The 14,686-nt window shown below is 36.0% G+C and overlaps 1 protein-coding gene across 5 annotated transcripts; it reads left to right on the top strand.

Annotated features, from left to right (window-relative positions):
- Positions 1-10: 10 nt before the first annotated feature.
- Positions 11-13,373, top strand: LOC113413577 (uncharacterized). 5 transcript variants are annotated; one of them, XM_087961424.1, is made up of 7 exons: positions 11-612; positions 1,654-1,810; positions 5,306-5,684; positions 8,900-9,071; positions 10,063-10,241; positions 11,326-11,422; positions 12,984-13,373. In XM_087961424.1, exons 2-7 carry the CDS (start codon positions 1,673-1,675, stop codon positions 13,138-13,140), a joined length of 1,122 nt encoding a protein of 373 aa, XP_087817550.1. In that variant the 5' UTR covers positions 11-612; positions 1,654-1,672; the 3' UTR covers positions 13,141-13,373. The 5 variants fall into 5 exon arrangements, with proteins under 5 accessions (XP_087817550.1, XP_026525721.2, XP_026525722.1 ...); XM_026669937.2 differs by having other exon boundaries at positions 369-473; XM_026669938.2 differs by having other exon boundaries at positions 387-473; positions 1,704-1,810.
- Positions 13,374-14,686: the final 1,313 nt, after the last annotated feature.

Here is a 14,686-nt window from a genome sequence, read left to right as displayed (position 1 = left end):
AGGAAAAAAAGGGGGGGAGGGGTGGAATCATCAGTCTGCGGGAGAAACCCGTCAAGTAGAAGATTTAGGCTAACTTTATTGTCACTTTGAAATGTATACTAATCGGTATACATTAAAATGAAATTTCATTGCATACAGCTCTCAAAGGGTCTCCATCTCTAATATACACTACATAAACATGACAAATAAATAAATACAAACTTATGCATATACCCATATATATTATACGACCCGGGGAAAGTTTAGCCCGGGGATACCCTTGCGGACAGATTCGTGTCAGCGCCAGAAGGAATCCATCTGTTTCTATTGAGGGCACAATGATAAAACAAAACCCTCCCAGATATCAGGCAGCCTCTCTCCCCGCCCTTCTTCCTCCCTCGCTGTCAGTTGTTGGAGAAGGCCGTTCGCCAAGACGCGGCGCGGTTCTAGGTTTCTTCCTTTCCCACGTTATGGCTGATTCTTCGGGTCTTTCCGTAAGCAAACAACATTAGGAGAGCGGGAACAGATTTCTCAGCCTTCTCGTATAGGCTTATAAGTAGCAATAATTACTAACAAGATTCAGTGTCTCTTTTGTATCTCTATTATTAGATTTTTTTTAAATAAAAACTCAATGTGAATATCCTTAATTTTCTTAATTTTCACAGCAACAATCCTGTGAGGTGAATTGGGCTGGCAGAAAAAGTAACTGGCCCAAAGTCCCTCAGTCAGTTAGATTTCTTGCTTAGTTAAGGGAGGCCAAGAACACACAGTCCTCAGATTTCTAGACCAGGACTTTTTAAATACTATACCAAACTATTTGTATTAATATCTAGGCATTAATATCCAGATCTATTAAGCAGAGATTTAAAACAAAGCTGTTGTTTGATTTCTCTATGTGGACAAATCAAAGAAAGGTTCCCCATCTTCCCTTGAAAAATAATTTATTTCTGATGATAGGCTGGGCTGAAATGTTGGCTAATTTATGATTCAGTGACCGTGTTAGGGACTGCAATTTATGACATGTTTGCTGGAAGCTAGGATTGAATGGCTTTGCTTAACGACCATAGCATCTGCTTAACAACTGTCACATTTGCTTAATGACCACTGCAAAATAGGTTGTAAAATCAGACATAGTTAAGGTGGTGACCTGTTTAACAACCAGCATGACTTATGACCGGGGTGGGATATGACAGGGTTAACTACCGGTTCGGGATTTACGAGCTTCCCTGCCCACTGTGAGCCGTGTGCTTGTAAATCGTCATTAGCACGCTGTCTGCCGAGAAGCAGCCTTTGAAACAGCCCTCTTTTCTTTTTTTTTGCAACTGCAGCTGTGCCTCGTTCGGCAGCTGAAGTTGAAAAATCAGGAAATAAAGATCAAGTAACAGGCCAGGTGGGTGGGTGGGCAAAAACATCAGCAGACATCTATGTCTGCTGCTCTTCAGAGCTACCGGTTCTACAGAGGTGGACAGAACCGGTAGAAACCCACCCCTGCTTATGACCATAATTCTGGGCTTAATTATCATAAATTGAGGACTACCTGTATGGAGAATTTCCAGTGTTTACAATGTATGTTAGAGTATATTTTTAAAAATATTGCTTTGTATATTGAATGTCTGCATTATACTAGATTCAGATAATTACGCCTTGAACTAATGTTAACACATTTGTTTTTAGCATTTAAAACTTGGGAATTATGTTCAGATGTAAAGCTTTTCACTTGGCAGAGATACATTGGTTTAAATGGTCAAAGAAAAACATTACTTGTCTTCAGTACTACAAGACTGGCCGAAAGAGCACTGGCAGAACACTATTAAGTGCATATCAGTTCACGGTTAGTACCAGGAAAAAAAATCTTGCAAAAGTCTATGGTTTTTGGTTTTTTTGTAAATTTTATTTGAGTTTTCACAAAGAGAAAAAAAAATACAAATAAAACATCTTTTTTGAAAGCAGCATAATCCCGGGTTACATTTCTTCATACAGACACAAATTCAGGTTCATGCTCATTTTTATATTCTATTCCATATCTTATTACTATTTTACATTTTCTGCATAGCTTCTCCCCTCTTTTAATTTTCTCAATTTTATTTTAATTATCTCATCTCAATTCAAATCATTGTATTTATATTTTTTGTCTGTCCTGTTCCAATTATCTATTATCTTTTCTCATTAAACAAAATTTCTCCTGTAGTTACTGATTGGAGTATGACGCCTTTATATCTTTTCCCTAAAGTTGTAACATTCAATATAATACATAACTTCCATTCGGATTCTGCTTGGTACATTCTTAAAATACACACTGTATTCTTAAAAAAAGAAAAAATTATAAATGTATATAATTAAAAAACATTCCATTCCAATTCAATTCTATCATTAATATTAATATTCATTAAAGTCTTAACATCTTTAACATTACTTTTCAATTAAATATCGTACTTCTATGGCAACAATTATAAGCTTTCCATAGTTAATTCCCCGCCCCTTCACTTATATTTTTTAAAACATTAACTAATTAAAATGTTCTCATTTCTTCCTAATTCAATTTTCTCATTTATTTTATTTCACTTATTTTATTCACAAACATTTCAATAAATTACACTAAGTATTTTATCCCTCATTTTAATCATACGTTGTTTCCAATTTTCTAAAGTTATTTCTATTACTAATATAACAATACAATCTTATGTACCTTTACAGAATCCCTTTTTCAGTTAGATTTTCACCCATTATCTCTACATAGGTCCTGTTTCTCTATATCTTGCTCCAGTCCTTTGTAACTTATTTTCCTTTCCTTCTTCCCTCTCTTCTTCTCTCTCCCCTTTTTACCCCCTTGTCTTTCTACCTCTATTTCTCTCTTCTGTATTCCCCTTTTCTGTTGCTTTCCAGTATTATACTTATTTTTCGAATTATTTTTCTTTTCTTTGGTTGTTTTTTTAAGTCTTAAATTCTCCATTCTCTTTCCCCCCTTTCCTTTTTCTTCCCCACATAAAATTGCTTGTTCATTAAAGATGGCTTCTTCTTTGTCCCAGTCTTCTTGTTTTGCAGTTTTTTTTTGTTGTTTCTCATAGTTCCAAATCTCCATTTCTAAGAATTGAAAAATGAAGCCAAAAGAACCCTTCCCTTCTTGTGCATCTTCTTTGTACTTTTTAAGTTCCATTTTCAATTCATCCAGAAGTGGTGCCATTGTATAAATTTTTAAACAACCACCCAATTGATTTTAGTCATTCAAATATAATAACCAAGAATCCAAAGATCACCAAATAATCCAAATACACGCAAGCTGTTTCTTTTTTGCTCTTTTTTTTTCACTTTCTCTTCCTGGGGTTACTATTTAGTTGCAAAGTTTCAGTTAAAATGTATCTTTCAGAAGTCTTGTTGAAGTTTTACTGTAGATTCTTTTTAATTCCAGGCAGTCTCCTCCCTCTTCCAGATCCTGCCCTTATTCTTTTTCTCTCCCTTCCTGCTTATGAAAAAGAAAGTTTTTAATGTCCAGAAATCTTTATTATCCCTTTGGCATTTTGTTTTATTTTCAGCTTAATTGCCTATTGATGTCAAAGCGGATTTTTCCGATTTCTTATTTAAGTCTCTTAGTTGTCAGTATAGGGAAGGAAAGAGAAGAAAAAAAAAAGCCAAACCTTTCCCTTTTCACTTTCCTTCACTGCTTCCGACTCTTCTTTGGGAGCGATGTTATTTTTTGTAAGTTTAAATTCCAGGGTACCTTAGTTGTTGCTTTTACAATTTAATCCGGTCAGCAAAAACTTTCACTTCTTATCTTCCTCCTGCACATTCTTTTCCGGTCGAGTTCTCCTTTGTGGTGGCATTTCTGACCACTGCTACAGCCGCCTTCGGGAAAGGGAGTAATGGCCAGCTGAGGAGGAGAGATGCGGCTCTCCTCAACCCTGCTGGTGGTGTGCCCCCTCTTCACCACCTCTACGGGGTGGCTTAGCCCTGAAACCAGCCGGCTCGGGGCACTCCAGCGGCGAGCCCAGACAGAAACCGCGCACGACCGCAGATTTCTGTCTGTCGCCGAAGCCCTTCAAACCGGAAGTCAAGTCTATGTTAAAGGTTTCATTAAAGATACCCAAATCTTTGAACAATCAGTGGGTGTATTTAGATTTTTGAGAACATGTCCTGGGACAGTTTCACAGAGTGACTGTCTATTCACAATTCACAAAATGAACCAGAAGGTTAACTTCTGATACTCCATGCCACCCTTTCTTACTCTCAAGATGCTATCTACTATCCCCAATTTACCTTGTCTTATCTATAAAAGAAAATTTCATCTTTATTGAAAAGGGGGATTTTGGTTAGGCTCCAAAAACATGTTATTTAATTATGTGCTTGGATTTATTTCACGGATTAAAAATAGCTAAAGTTGCTTTTTATCCATTGGGGAAAGAAGGACTTGACTGAGGGCATGATTATCTTAGGGGTCAGTAGCTAATAGACTTTAAGCCAAGTACATCTTGTTCCAAGATCTAGAAATCTTAAAAGAAAGTGGTGTGGGGGACAACATCTCAAGGAGTGAGATTAGATCATTTTAAGAAACTGCAGGATTTTTGGCCAGCTCTATAAGCAAAATATCTGGCAGAACCATTTTTCAGCTACTGCATAATAAAGGAGCAGATAAAAATGTATGAGTAACACCTAGTAATTACCTTTTCAAACTGCTTCTGATATGAATGGGAATGTGTAGGATATGCTGTTATTGGTCACTTGCAGTAGATATCCATATTATAAGGAAAGATCCAGCTTTTGTGCTACATTTGTGATTCAGAATAATCTAAAGCGTCTTCCAGGGATTGAATCTGAAGTGCTGTACAGTCCTGGTATATTGGGATGAGATAATACTTCTTCAGCAGCCTAACTCCAAGCTATTTAAGATGTACAGTACAGGCTAATGCCAACAATTTGATCTGGGCCCAGAAATGGAACTAAAATTACTACACATGGTAATGCAGTACAGTACATAATGGTTATCTCACTCATATTTTAGGATTTGGGGATCTAATCATCTATTCCTAGTGATTGCTGTCTGTCCTTTAAGATCAGTAACAGAAGATGTCACCATTCTTTAGAAAATGTTATCTATAGAGTTCACAGAATAGTACTTCAAAATAATAGTATTTTAAAAGCCAATGTGTTCTTCCCACTCAGAGTTTTCTCTTTATAAGTATACAAATGTGAAAAGCCAAGAAATTCTTCCCTGATCCTGAATTTCCAGGATCAGGGAAACTTTAGTCCTTGGTTATTTAAAAGATTTTTTAAAAATACCTCTTAACACTTGCTTTCTCAATCGAATGTTTCTGATCATTATCTTCTCTTTCAGATTATGGAAAAAGAACTGCCTAGTGTGCTGATCTCTGAAATAGGCGGTACCTTTGGTGTGTTAGAAAGCCATGTAGAGTTTTTCAAGAAGCATTTCAATCTCATCACCATGAAGGAATTTCAGAAAAGCAAAGAACTCCATGAAAAGATCAAATCTGTTTTTGTATTTGGGTGTCTTCCAGTCATTGACCAGGAGCTGCTTGAAAGCCTGCCCAACTTAAAGGTGATTGGAAATTCAGGAGTAGGAGTGAATCATTTGAATCTGAAATTAATTAGTAGCTTTGGCGTTAAAGTGACGAATACTCCGCATTCTGTTTCTGATTCTACTGCGGACATTGGAATGGCATTAATGCTAGCATCTGCCAGAAGATTAGTTGAAGGTAAATAATTTTATTCTGCAGTTGTTTGGCCAATGTTGGACTGTCCCTATAGTTATTTCAAGCCCACCATCTGCTTCTTCACATACTTACTTTCATCTAGCTATAATTGTAACACTGAATTATATTGGGGATTTGGACCTATATTTAGACCTATATGATGTGAACAAGATTAAGCAGAATATACTTTGGATGTTTTAAATGTGCATATGAAGCAATAATCTCTCTGCATTATCCTTGGGTCAGCTAAGGTCAGCAGATCTGATTTTGCTCCCAAAACCACCTTGAAAGAAGTTAAGTTGTCAACATGTCAAGTTGTTCCCTGTAGAAAAACTTTTGTTAGAAAACTTCAGGAAATTGCTTCAAATTTCTTTTTCAAGAACCAGTGTGAGTGTACATATCACAGTTTGATGTGACTTATAACAGCTTCACAGCTTGACATGACAACAATTGAGTCCAAAAGGTCTATTGGTGACACATTTGTTAAGTGAGTTTTGCCCCATTTTACAACCTTTCTTGCCACAGTTGTTAAGTGAATCACTGTAATTGTGAAGTTACTAACACGGTTGTTAAGTGAATCTGACTTCCCCATTGACTTTGCTTGTCAAAAGGACACAAAAGGTGATCACATGACTCCGGGACACTATAACTGTCATAAATATGAGTCAGTGGCCAAGTGTCTGAATTTTGATCAAGTGACCATGGGGATGCTGCAGTGGTTGTGAATGGGAAAAACTATTACGTCACTTTTTTTCAGTGCCATTGTAACTTTGATTGTTTACTAAGTGAACTGTTGTAAGTTCAGGACTACCTGCACTCTTTATTTATTGATATATATTGATCTGCTGTAAAATGTGTTCAAGTGAAGTCTTATTTATTTTAGATTGCTCTTCCCATAGTTAAGAGAAGTAAAATAACACTTCCTTATATGTGCAAGCATAATCACTAATTTTGTGCCTTCAGATTATATGGCTTTTTTCGTACAGTTTTATTAGTAGGATCCCAAAATCGAGAAACAGAACCACACACAATGTCCAGTGGAACATCTTTCTGAATAAGCATCTTTAGAAAGTCTTTAATGGTCTTTTCCAAGTCACCCAATTATTTGACAACTATTGGTTCACCTCAATTCCTTGCAAAGAAAAGTTTAAGAAATATTAAATCATAACATATTATTGAAAACTTTGTTATCTCTATTAGAAAGCTTTTGAATAAGAGTTAGAGCTTAAAAAAGCAACAAACATCATTGTAGAATTGATAACATAACCCCCATGATCCCTCCAAATGATTTTTAGAGTTATTATTCAACTCCTGCCACTTAGAATATTTTAATCTGATGTGATTCAACCCAAAGCCCTCCAGGCTATACCTATATGTCCCCTCTGTATGGGAACTCCTTCCCCAGAAAGTCAATGGAGAAGTTGGCAGGAAAGATTGCAATCTGCTGTCACTTGCTCAGAGGACTGAGGGGGCTGGCTGAAAGAGCTGCCTGCTGAGGGGAACTGAACTCCTTAGGCGGGGTGGAGAAATGGAACAGAACTCTTGAAAGACTGAGCTCCTTTCATGCATCCTGCTACAGGTGTTCCCTTTCAGGTGTGAAAGGGAGCTGACTCCTTTGGCAGGATGGAGAAACAGAACTCAGAAGATCGGAGCTCCATTCTTGCACCCTGCCAAAGGCATTCCTTTCCATGTGAGGAGGGGAGCTGAACTCCTTCAGTGGGGTGGAGAACAGAGGTGGTATTCAGCAGGTTCTGACCAGTTCTGGAGAACCGGTAGCGGAACTTTTGAGTAGTTTGGAGAATTGGCAAATACCACCTCTGACTGGCCCTGCTCCCATCTATTCTCTGCCTCCCGAATCCCAGGAGATCGTCTGGGTCTTCTTTTGTTGCCCTGCACACGAGAACGGAGCTGGAAAGCAGGGGTGAGGAGGGAATGGGATTTTGCAGTAACCTTCCTCTGGAGTGGGGTGGAAATGAGGATTTTACAGTATCCTTCCCCTGCCTTGCCCCATCAAGCTATGCCCACAGAACCGGTAGTAAAAGAATTTGAATACCACCACTGGTGGAGAAGATATGAATTCTGTTCCTGCATTCACCAACAGCGTTCCTTCCGTTGACAATGGGGAACTGACATATTCCTGTGGGGTGCAGACATGGGATTTAAATCCTGATGATTTAAACTCCTTTTTCTGTATCCCATGGAACTCTTTCAGCCACTGCCTAGAGAGAAGAGGGAGGTGAAATCCAAGCAGGATTCTCAGCTCCTGAGTGGAGAACCAGTGGTAAGGAAAGAACATGGGGTGCCTTGGGGCTGGGAGAGGCCTATTGCAGGCCATGCACAAGTATTTCTCACTCGGGCTGAAAATCCTATGTGGATTTCAGCAGGAAGGATTTTTACCACCTATACAGAGCCTCCTGAGCCCCAAGAAACATCCCGCATTCCTTACCTGAGACTTGATTCGCTTGACCCACACAATTGCTTAATTGCCACAACCATGAGTGCAGGGATTGCGGTTCTTGAGCGAAGCAATCATGTGAGAAGTCACCTGACATCCCACTGAACAAACACTCTGCTCAATGACCCAGATTCTGGTCCCAGTTGTGGTTGTTAAGTGAGGGCTACCTGTAGTGGAACACAAGGAGAGGAAAGAAATATCCACTCTGGAAAGCATTATGTGAATCTTATACTAAAGGATAACATGATTGTTTCAACTCTCTATGTATTTTGTTTTTCTTAATGCTATTAAGACTGGGAGATTATAAAGATTGTTAAATAAATTTAAAAACAAAGTGAGATTAAGCAATTGTGTTCAGTTGTATTTTTGTCTAACATGCATGATTTACTCTCTGATTTATTTTTTTCTGTAACAATTTTCTGCAATAGCTAATTAGATAAATATCAACACGTAATATATATCAAAAGATTTCTGAACATTCACCAAGGACGTGCCCTTTAACACCACAAGACAAATGAGATCTATTTGTCAGTTTTTTTCTGCAGAAATTGTACACTTGGAAATCAGAAAGCGGAGGGATTTCCTCTTTAGACAAAATCCAGTCAGGGAAATGGATAAATCCCAAATAAGCAGAAAATAAATCTAACCATTAGTAGGAAAGAATTAGGAAGCCAAAAGAGAGAAAGATGAGAATAATGTTATCCCACTAGAACAGATATCCCTCTTAATATTATTTTACTCAATTTCTATTTTTGTGTTGTAGGTTGTTATCTGGCAACATCTCCAGATACTACGCAATTCGCTGTTAATTGGCTAGGAGTAGAAGTCAGCAGGGCCACTCTTGGTATCATTGGAATGGGCAGCATTGGTTATAAAGTAGCCAAGAGGGCAAAGGCATTTGACATGAAGATTCTCTATCACAATAGGAATCGGAGGTAAATGTATTTTGAGGCATGTACTGTAGATGTGTGATATGCTATAATACGACTGATATGAGATAGGATAGGATAGGATATATTATATATTTTGAGATTTAAGTTTGAAACTCATTTAGTAGCCTTTAAAAATATTTTCTTTTAACTGCCCTTTAGCAATGATCTTTGGTCAAAGAACCAGACTAGAATTGAAAGTATGAATGCTATATATGTTTGCAGGAACTTGGCCCAAGGAAGCATATACTGGTATTTCCTTAGTGTTGTTACAATGGCAATAGAAATGCATAAACATTCAGGTAAATTAAATCTAAAGGTTATTAAGTTTTGTGATTAGTTGTGGACATTCCATTCCACTGAACACAGGCAATTAAAAAAGTAGTGAGCTCTGTTGCCAAGTTCACTTCAGATCTGGTCTGAAGATATTTGGAGTGTGGTTTCTGAGACATTCTCATCTCACATGGCTTTACCAGATGTCATTTCACCAGTGAATAGCAAACATGAAATTCTAAACTCAATAATCCCAAACTATTTTAATTTTAAATCTGTTTCTGGCAAGAATGCTCTCTAGGAGTAAATTTAAGATCTAATTTGTCATCAGATTGATAACAAAAAATAGGTTAGCTATATAAATAAGACAGTATGCAAAAACATGCTTTCTTCAAAGCTATATTTTATAAAAATCCTGGAGACTAAACTACATGTGTGAACTTTGAGTTGTTATTAACAACAAGCAGATTTAACAAATACTCTGAAGCAGTTATTTTTGGAACAACAAAAAGTTTGTTATGCAAAACAAGAAGAACCACAGATACTGTCATAGGTTGCACTGATCAGGAAGAAAAGTGGTATGGGATGCTGCCTTTAGACCTAATATAGCAAGCTCCCCATGACTAAAGTATTTCTTATTAATGCTATTCAGTGATTAGCCTCCAAAACAACCCCACTATAAAAAACTCTTTTAAAAGTTTGTTTTCACATTTATTTCTTCCAGAAAAGAGGAAGAAGAACAAGAGGTTGGTGCTGTGTATTGTAAAAACATTGATGACTTACTTCGACAGTCTGATTTTGTGATGCTGGTTGTAAATTTGACATCAGAGACCCACGGTCTCATAGGAAAAAGAGAGCTAGAACTGATGAAACCCACAGCCACACTCATCAATATCTGCAGAGGTAGGATGCAACACTATCCAAATATACATCTCTATTGTTTTTAAACCATTGATGGTTTCAAAAAACTTTCTTGGTAGGTCTGTATTCTGAGCTTTTTCTTGATTATTTCTTGATAAAATGTCAGTCATGCAAAATATGTTTCATTAAAACGTAGGTGTCTAATCTTATTGAACTGCATTTGTTAAAGCAATAAGACTATACTTCTTACCACAACTTAGTCTATCCAGACCAAAACCATCAAGAGGTACATATTGATTAAGTGAGGCCATAAGCAGTGCATCTAGTCATTTCATGATTCTTTGTTAAATAGAATCTTGTGGATAAACGTTGAAATGAGAACATTTGTCTGCAACATTTTTTCCTATAGAAGTTAGAGAAATCTGACAAATGAAGTGATAGGATCCATAGTATAGATTTTGTTGTTGTTCACAACTACTAGTCCATTATATAAAAATATGAGCAATGCTGTATAATTGTAACTTATTGTTAGTAGGGAATTAATTATATGTAAGCATTAGTATAATAAAATAATATGGAAATCATTATTTAGCTCCCCTCTACATGCTGTTGACTGCTGCTAATATGCTTTTAGTGGAAATTCTTGTAAGTCTTTGAAAAGAAGGAAAACAATAGTTAAAATAACACATTTCCATTGACAAAGCTGTGAGTTTCATAACGCCTCATGCAATTGTATTAGGAAGGACATCATATAAAAATAAATATATAGCTTAATTAAATAATTTATGACCTACTAATGATACAGTTTTCTGGACTTGAATGGGCATGATAATTAAGGATTAATTATCAAGATTAAGGATTACATTTGTAAGTCTTTTACAACCAATTCTTCAGCAATTTACAATAATGGATTTGGAGAGATTTTGTGGAAATATAGTTAAAATATTTATTTTAAGGTATGGCAGTCCTAAGTGTTCTTTATTGAAAATAAATTATACTGAACGAATTTATTTAAGTTCAAGTACCTGGTATAGAATTCACCTATATATCTCATAACAAGTGGTATCCATTCACATTAATATTTCTTTGTCATGACTGTATCATTCCAAAATCCCCTTTCTCTTAGGTGCAGTTGTTGACCAGGAGGCATTGGTAGAAGCTCTCCAAAATAAGGTTATTAAGGCTGCAGCTTTGGATGTGACCTATCCTGAGCCATTGCCAAGGTAAAATAATACAATACTCCTACATCAGAATAAAAGGACAATAAATCCAGCATGAAATAAATAACGATTATATTGTATAGATTCAGAAGAGCATCCTTAATATAGGAGCTCCTATGTTACTGCCTTTGCCATCCTCTCATTTTTTGTGTTATGGAGGAGGAAGAGGAGAATTAATTATAACCAAACATCTTTAGAGCTGTAGCAGGAATGGCAAAATTGTTCAGGAGTACCAAAACCCCTTAACTTTGTAGTACTGTACAAAGGACTGTAAATCTGAATGGCTGAATCTAAAGCAGATGGTAAGAGCCAATGGTAAGCTAATCTACATCATGTTTTGCCACCTTTTTTTCCTTCCCAGCAGGTTGTTCCCAAAATTTATGAAATTATGACAAGAGTGAGTGGCTTTTCCACCAAGCTCTGTACTTGTCTCACCATTGGTTTAGAGTTATCCGTAATTTGTAATTTTCCTTGGGCAGACTGAAATCCAAACTTTCAAACAAACTAGAAGCCTACAAGGAATTGGTAGGATGGAAAATAAATTAGAAGCAAATCTATACACTAGAGGGTTTACTATATAATAATCTATTTATAGTCAGACTAGTACAGCCAATTTATCCTTTATCCTTATCATACAGATTAAAAAAATACTTCTAACTCCTACTCTAAAATTAACAGTAGTCTGCATTGTTTCTATAATCCCATATAATTCTAATCATCAAATCCCAACTTCAGAATTATATTCCTCTTAGTTTCTCACAAAAAAATTCTTAAGTGGCTTCATTAACAATTAATCACTATCTCCTAAAATAAACCAAACACCTCTTCATTCGATACTCGATCCACTTTCTACAAAGTCACCTCTAAATCTGTAGCTCTTTGTGTTAATCAACAAAGATCCACTAAAAAAATAGCAAAAACACCTAATAATTTAAATTTATGCCACCCTTTTCCTTTTTATTTATGTGGTGTGGTGATTGAAATATTGGAGATGAACTGAAAAAGTCTGGGTGTATGTTCCCATTCAATGACTGAGCGCAGTAGATGACTTTGGGCTATTATTTTCCCAAGTCATCTAATTTCATAGGATTGTTGTCATGTGGATAAAATTAGATGATACACCCAGGTTTGCCTTGAGCTGTCAAAGAAAAGGTTGGATAAAAGTGCAATAAATAATCTAACTTTTGAGAAGGTGTCTATTTGGAGTACATAAAATGTATTTTAGAGGTTTGGTCTTTAAAAAAAGATCACAATTGCTTCCAACATTTCATTCTTCAATCATCCCAATGCGGATATTTGGGAGAATTATTCCCATTCTCTTTGGCAATAGCAGGATTGATGCCAGAGGAAGAACGATTGAAATAGCAAAGCAGCAATGGCTGTTTGCAGGTTGTGTCTCTTGGATAGTATGGATACTACCCCACAGAAAGCTTTCCATAGCAGAAACTGTGCAGCAGAAACTAATACCCTTTTTTGTTGATTTCAGTCTTGAAGCTATTTCTTTCCAACTCCAATTTGCCTTGGCCAGGTGAGTCTAAATTATCCTGTCTTGCTTTCTCTGCAGAGATCACTTGCTGTTGCAGATGAAGAATGTCATCATAACACCCCACATTGGCACAGCTACAGATCAAGCCCTGCGCATGATGACAGAAGAAGCAGTGGAAAATATCCTGGCAGTTCTCAATGATCTTCCCATTCCTAGTGAAGTGATCTCCAAATAACTTGATGGAGAACATACAAAAAAAATCATGAATTATAAAGAACAGGACATTAACCTCTAAGAAACATGACAAATATTCCTATTCCTAGACATATTCCTATCAGTTTCAAAATGTGTGTCTGATTATTTTTTTGTAATTAAATTAATTCCATAAGCCACCCAGAGTTATTTTGAAACAAAATGGGTTGCAAATAAATTTGATAAATAAATAAATAAAATCCCATTGGAAAAAAAGTTTGTTCTGAGACTTTTGATCATGGTGGTTGGATTTCTGATTCCTTCATCCTTTTATCTCTAGCAAACAGATACACCTCTTTGGAAAATGAGAACAACAAATTCAGAAGAGGCTTAGGGCTTTGTTAAACATCACACCAAAGTTCAAACGTAAAAAAATTGAATAATTCCAGCATAGAAATATTATTTGAGATTGTAGTCTTTATGTTTGAAAAGATCTTTCTCCTGCATTCTTAATCTGCAGATGATTGTTACAAATTACACAAAGAAGACAACACAACCATGCTGCCTTGCACATTTGGTTTGCTAGGCTAGATGAGAGATTGCTTAGAAACATCAATTTTTATTCACCCATATTTATTGACTAAAACCCAGTTGACTGAGTTTACACAACCCATTAACCCATATATACATATGATTAACTAGTTGCTATGGTTGAATTGACACAAAAACAAGCAAAACACAATATTGCCAAACAGTACATGAATCAAAACATTGTTTTCTGATCTTGACTAGAAAGTGGTGACTGCTGAAACTTTCAAATTTTTCATGGCATTCAAAAGCTGAATCCATTAATGATATAATTGATTATATTAAGGTATTTGAAATGGCCTGAAGAGCAAATTGTTCTGAACCAGCTTGCTTTTATGGTTTTTTTAATGGAGAAACAAATTTCAAGACATAATTTAGAAATAAGGAAGAGGAACAAATATGTGCTTGTATTACTGACAGGGAAAGAATGAAATACAAACACTTTAAACTTTACAAAAGCACCATTTATAAAGATAAAAGCAATCTGTTTAAAAAATAATATACGGTCGTTAAGATAGGTGATCAGACTTGAATAAACATTTCACAGTCATATAAACCTTTAAAGCCCTTTGAGGCTGTGTTAATTTTCAACCAGAGCAAAAGTCTATACCTTTAAATTCTACTTATCCAAAGAAAAATGTACTTTTAGGATGTACTAAAAGGTATGTTTAATTATTGATTATTTGTCTTCTATTTTAATTCATGTAATTTTCAAAAATCAGCAATATAAAACTGCTAGTAAAATGTATTTTCAAATAGAATCATTTGAACTAATTGTCAAGCATCCAAATGTGAATCACATGAGCATAATGGTCATAAGGGTGAAGAATGGCCATAAGTGACTTTTTTCAGTGCTGTTGTAACTTCGAACAATCACTAAATGGACTGTTGTAAGTTGAGGACTACCTGTATCCATTTTACATTCAGGTTATTTTTCTTGCTATTTACTGCTCTTAGGCTTCTGATCTCCAGAGGTAAACCATACATTGGACGTGGTGAAT

This window comes from Notechis scutatus, chromosome 3 (assembly GCF_049901735.1).
Source record: "Notechis scutatus isolate UNSWTSFEM ecotype Mainland chromosome 3, rNotScu1.2, whole genome shotgun sequence".
Classification (NCBI taxonomy): domain Eukaryota; kingdom Metazoa; phylum Chordata; class Lepidosauria; order Squamata; family Elapidae; genus Notechis; species Notechis scutatus.
The sequence above is the reverse complement of the archived record's forward strand: the minus strand, read 5'-3'. Positions and strand labels throughout refer to the sequence as shown.

Bases quoted from the DNA above. Each gene is read 5' to 3' on its own strand.
- LOC113413577 (XM_026669936.2), top strand. From the start codon at position 318: ATGATAAAACAAAACCCTCCCAGATATCAGGCAGCCTCTCTCCCCGCC. The intron at 9,072-10,062 runs GTAAATGTATTT...TATTTCTTCCAG, and splicing joins TATCACAATAGGAATCGGAG to AAAAGAGGAAGAAGAACAAG. The intron at 11,423-12,983 runs GTAAAATAATAC...CTTTCTCTGCAG, and splicing joins TATCCTGAGCCATTGCCAAG to AGATCACTTGCTGTTGCAGA.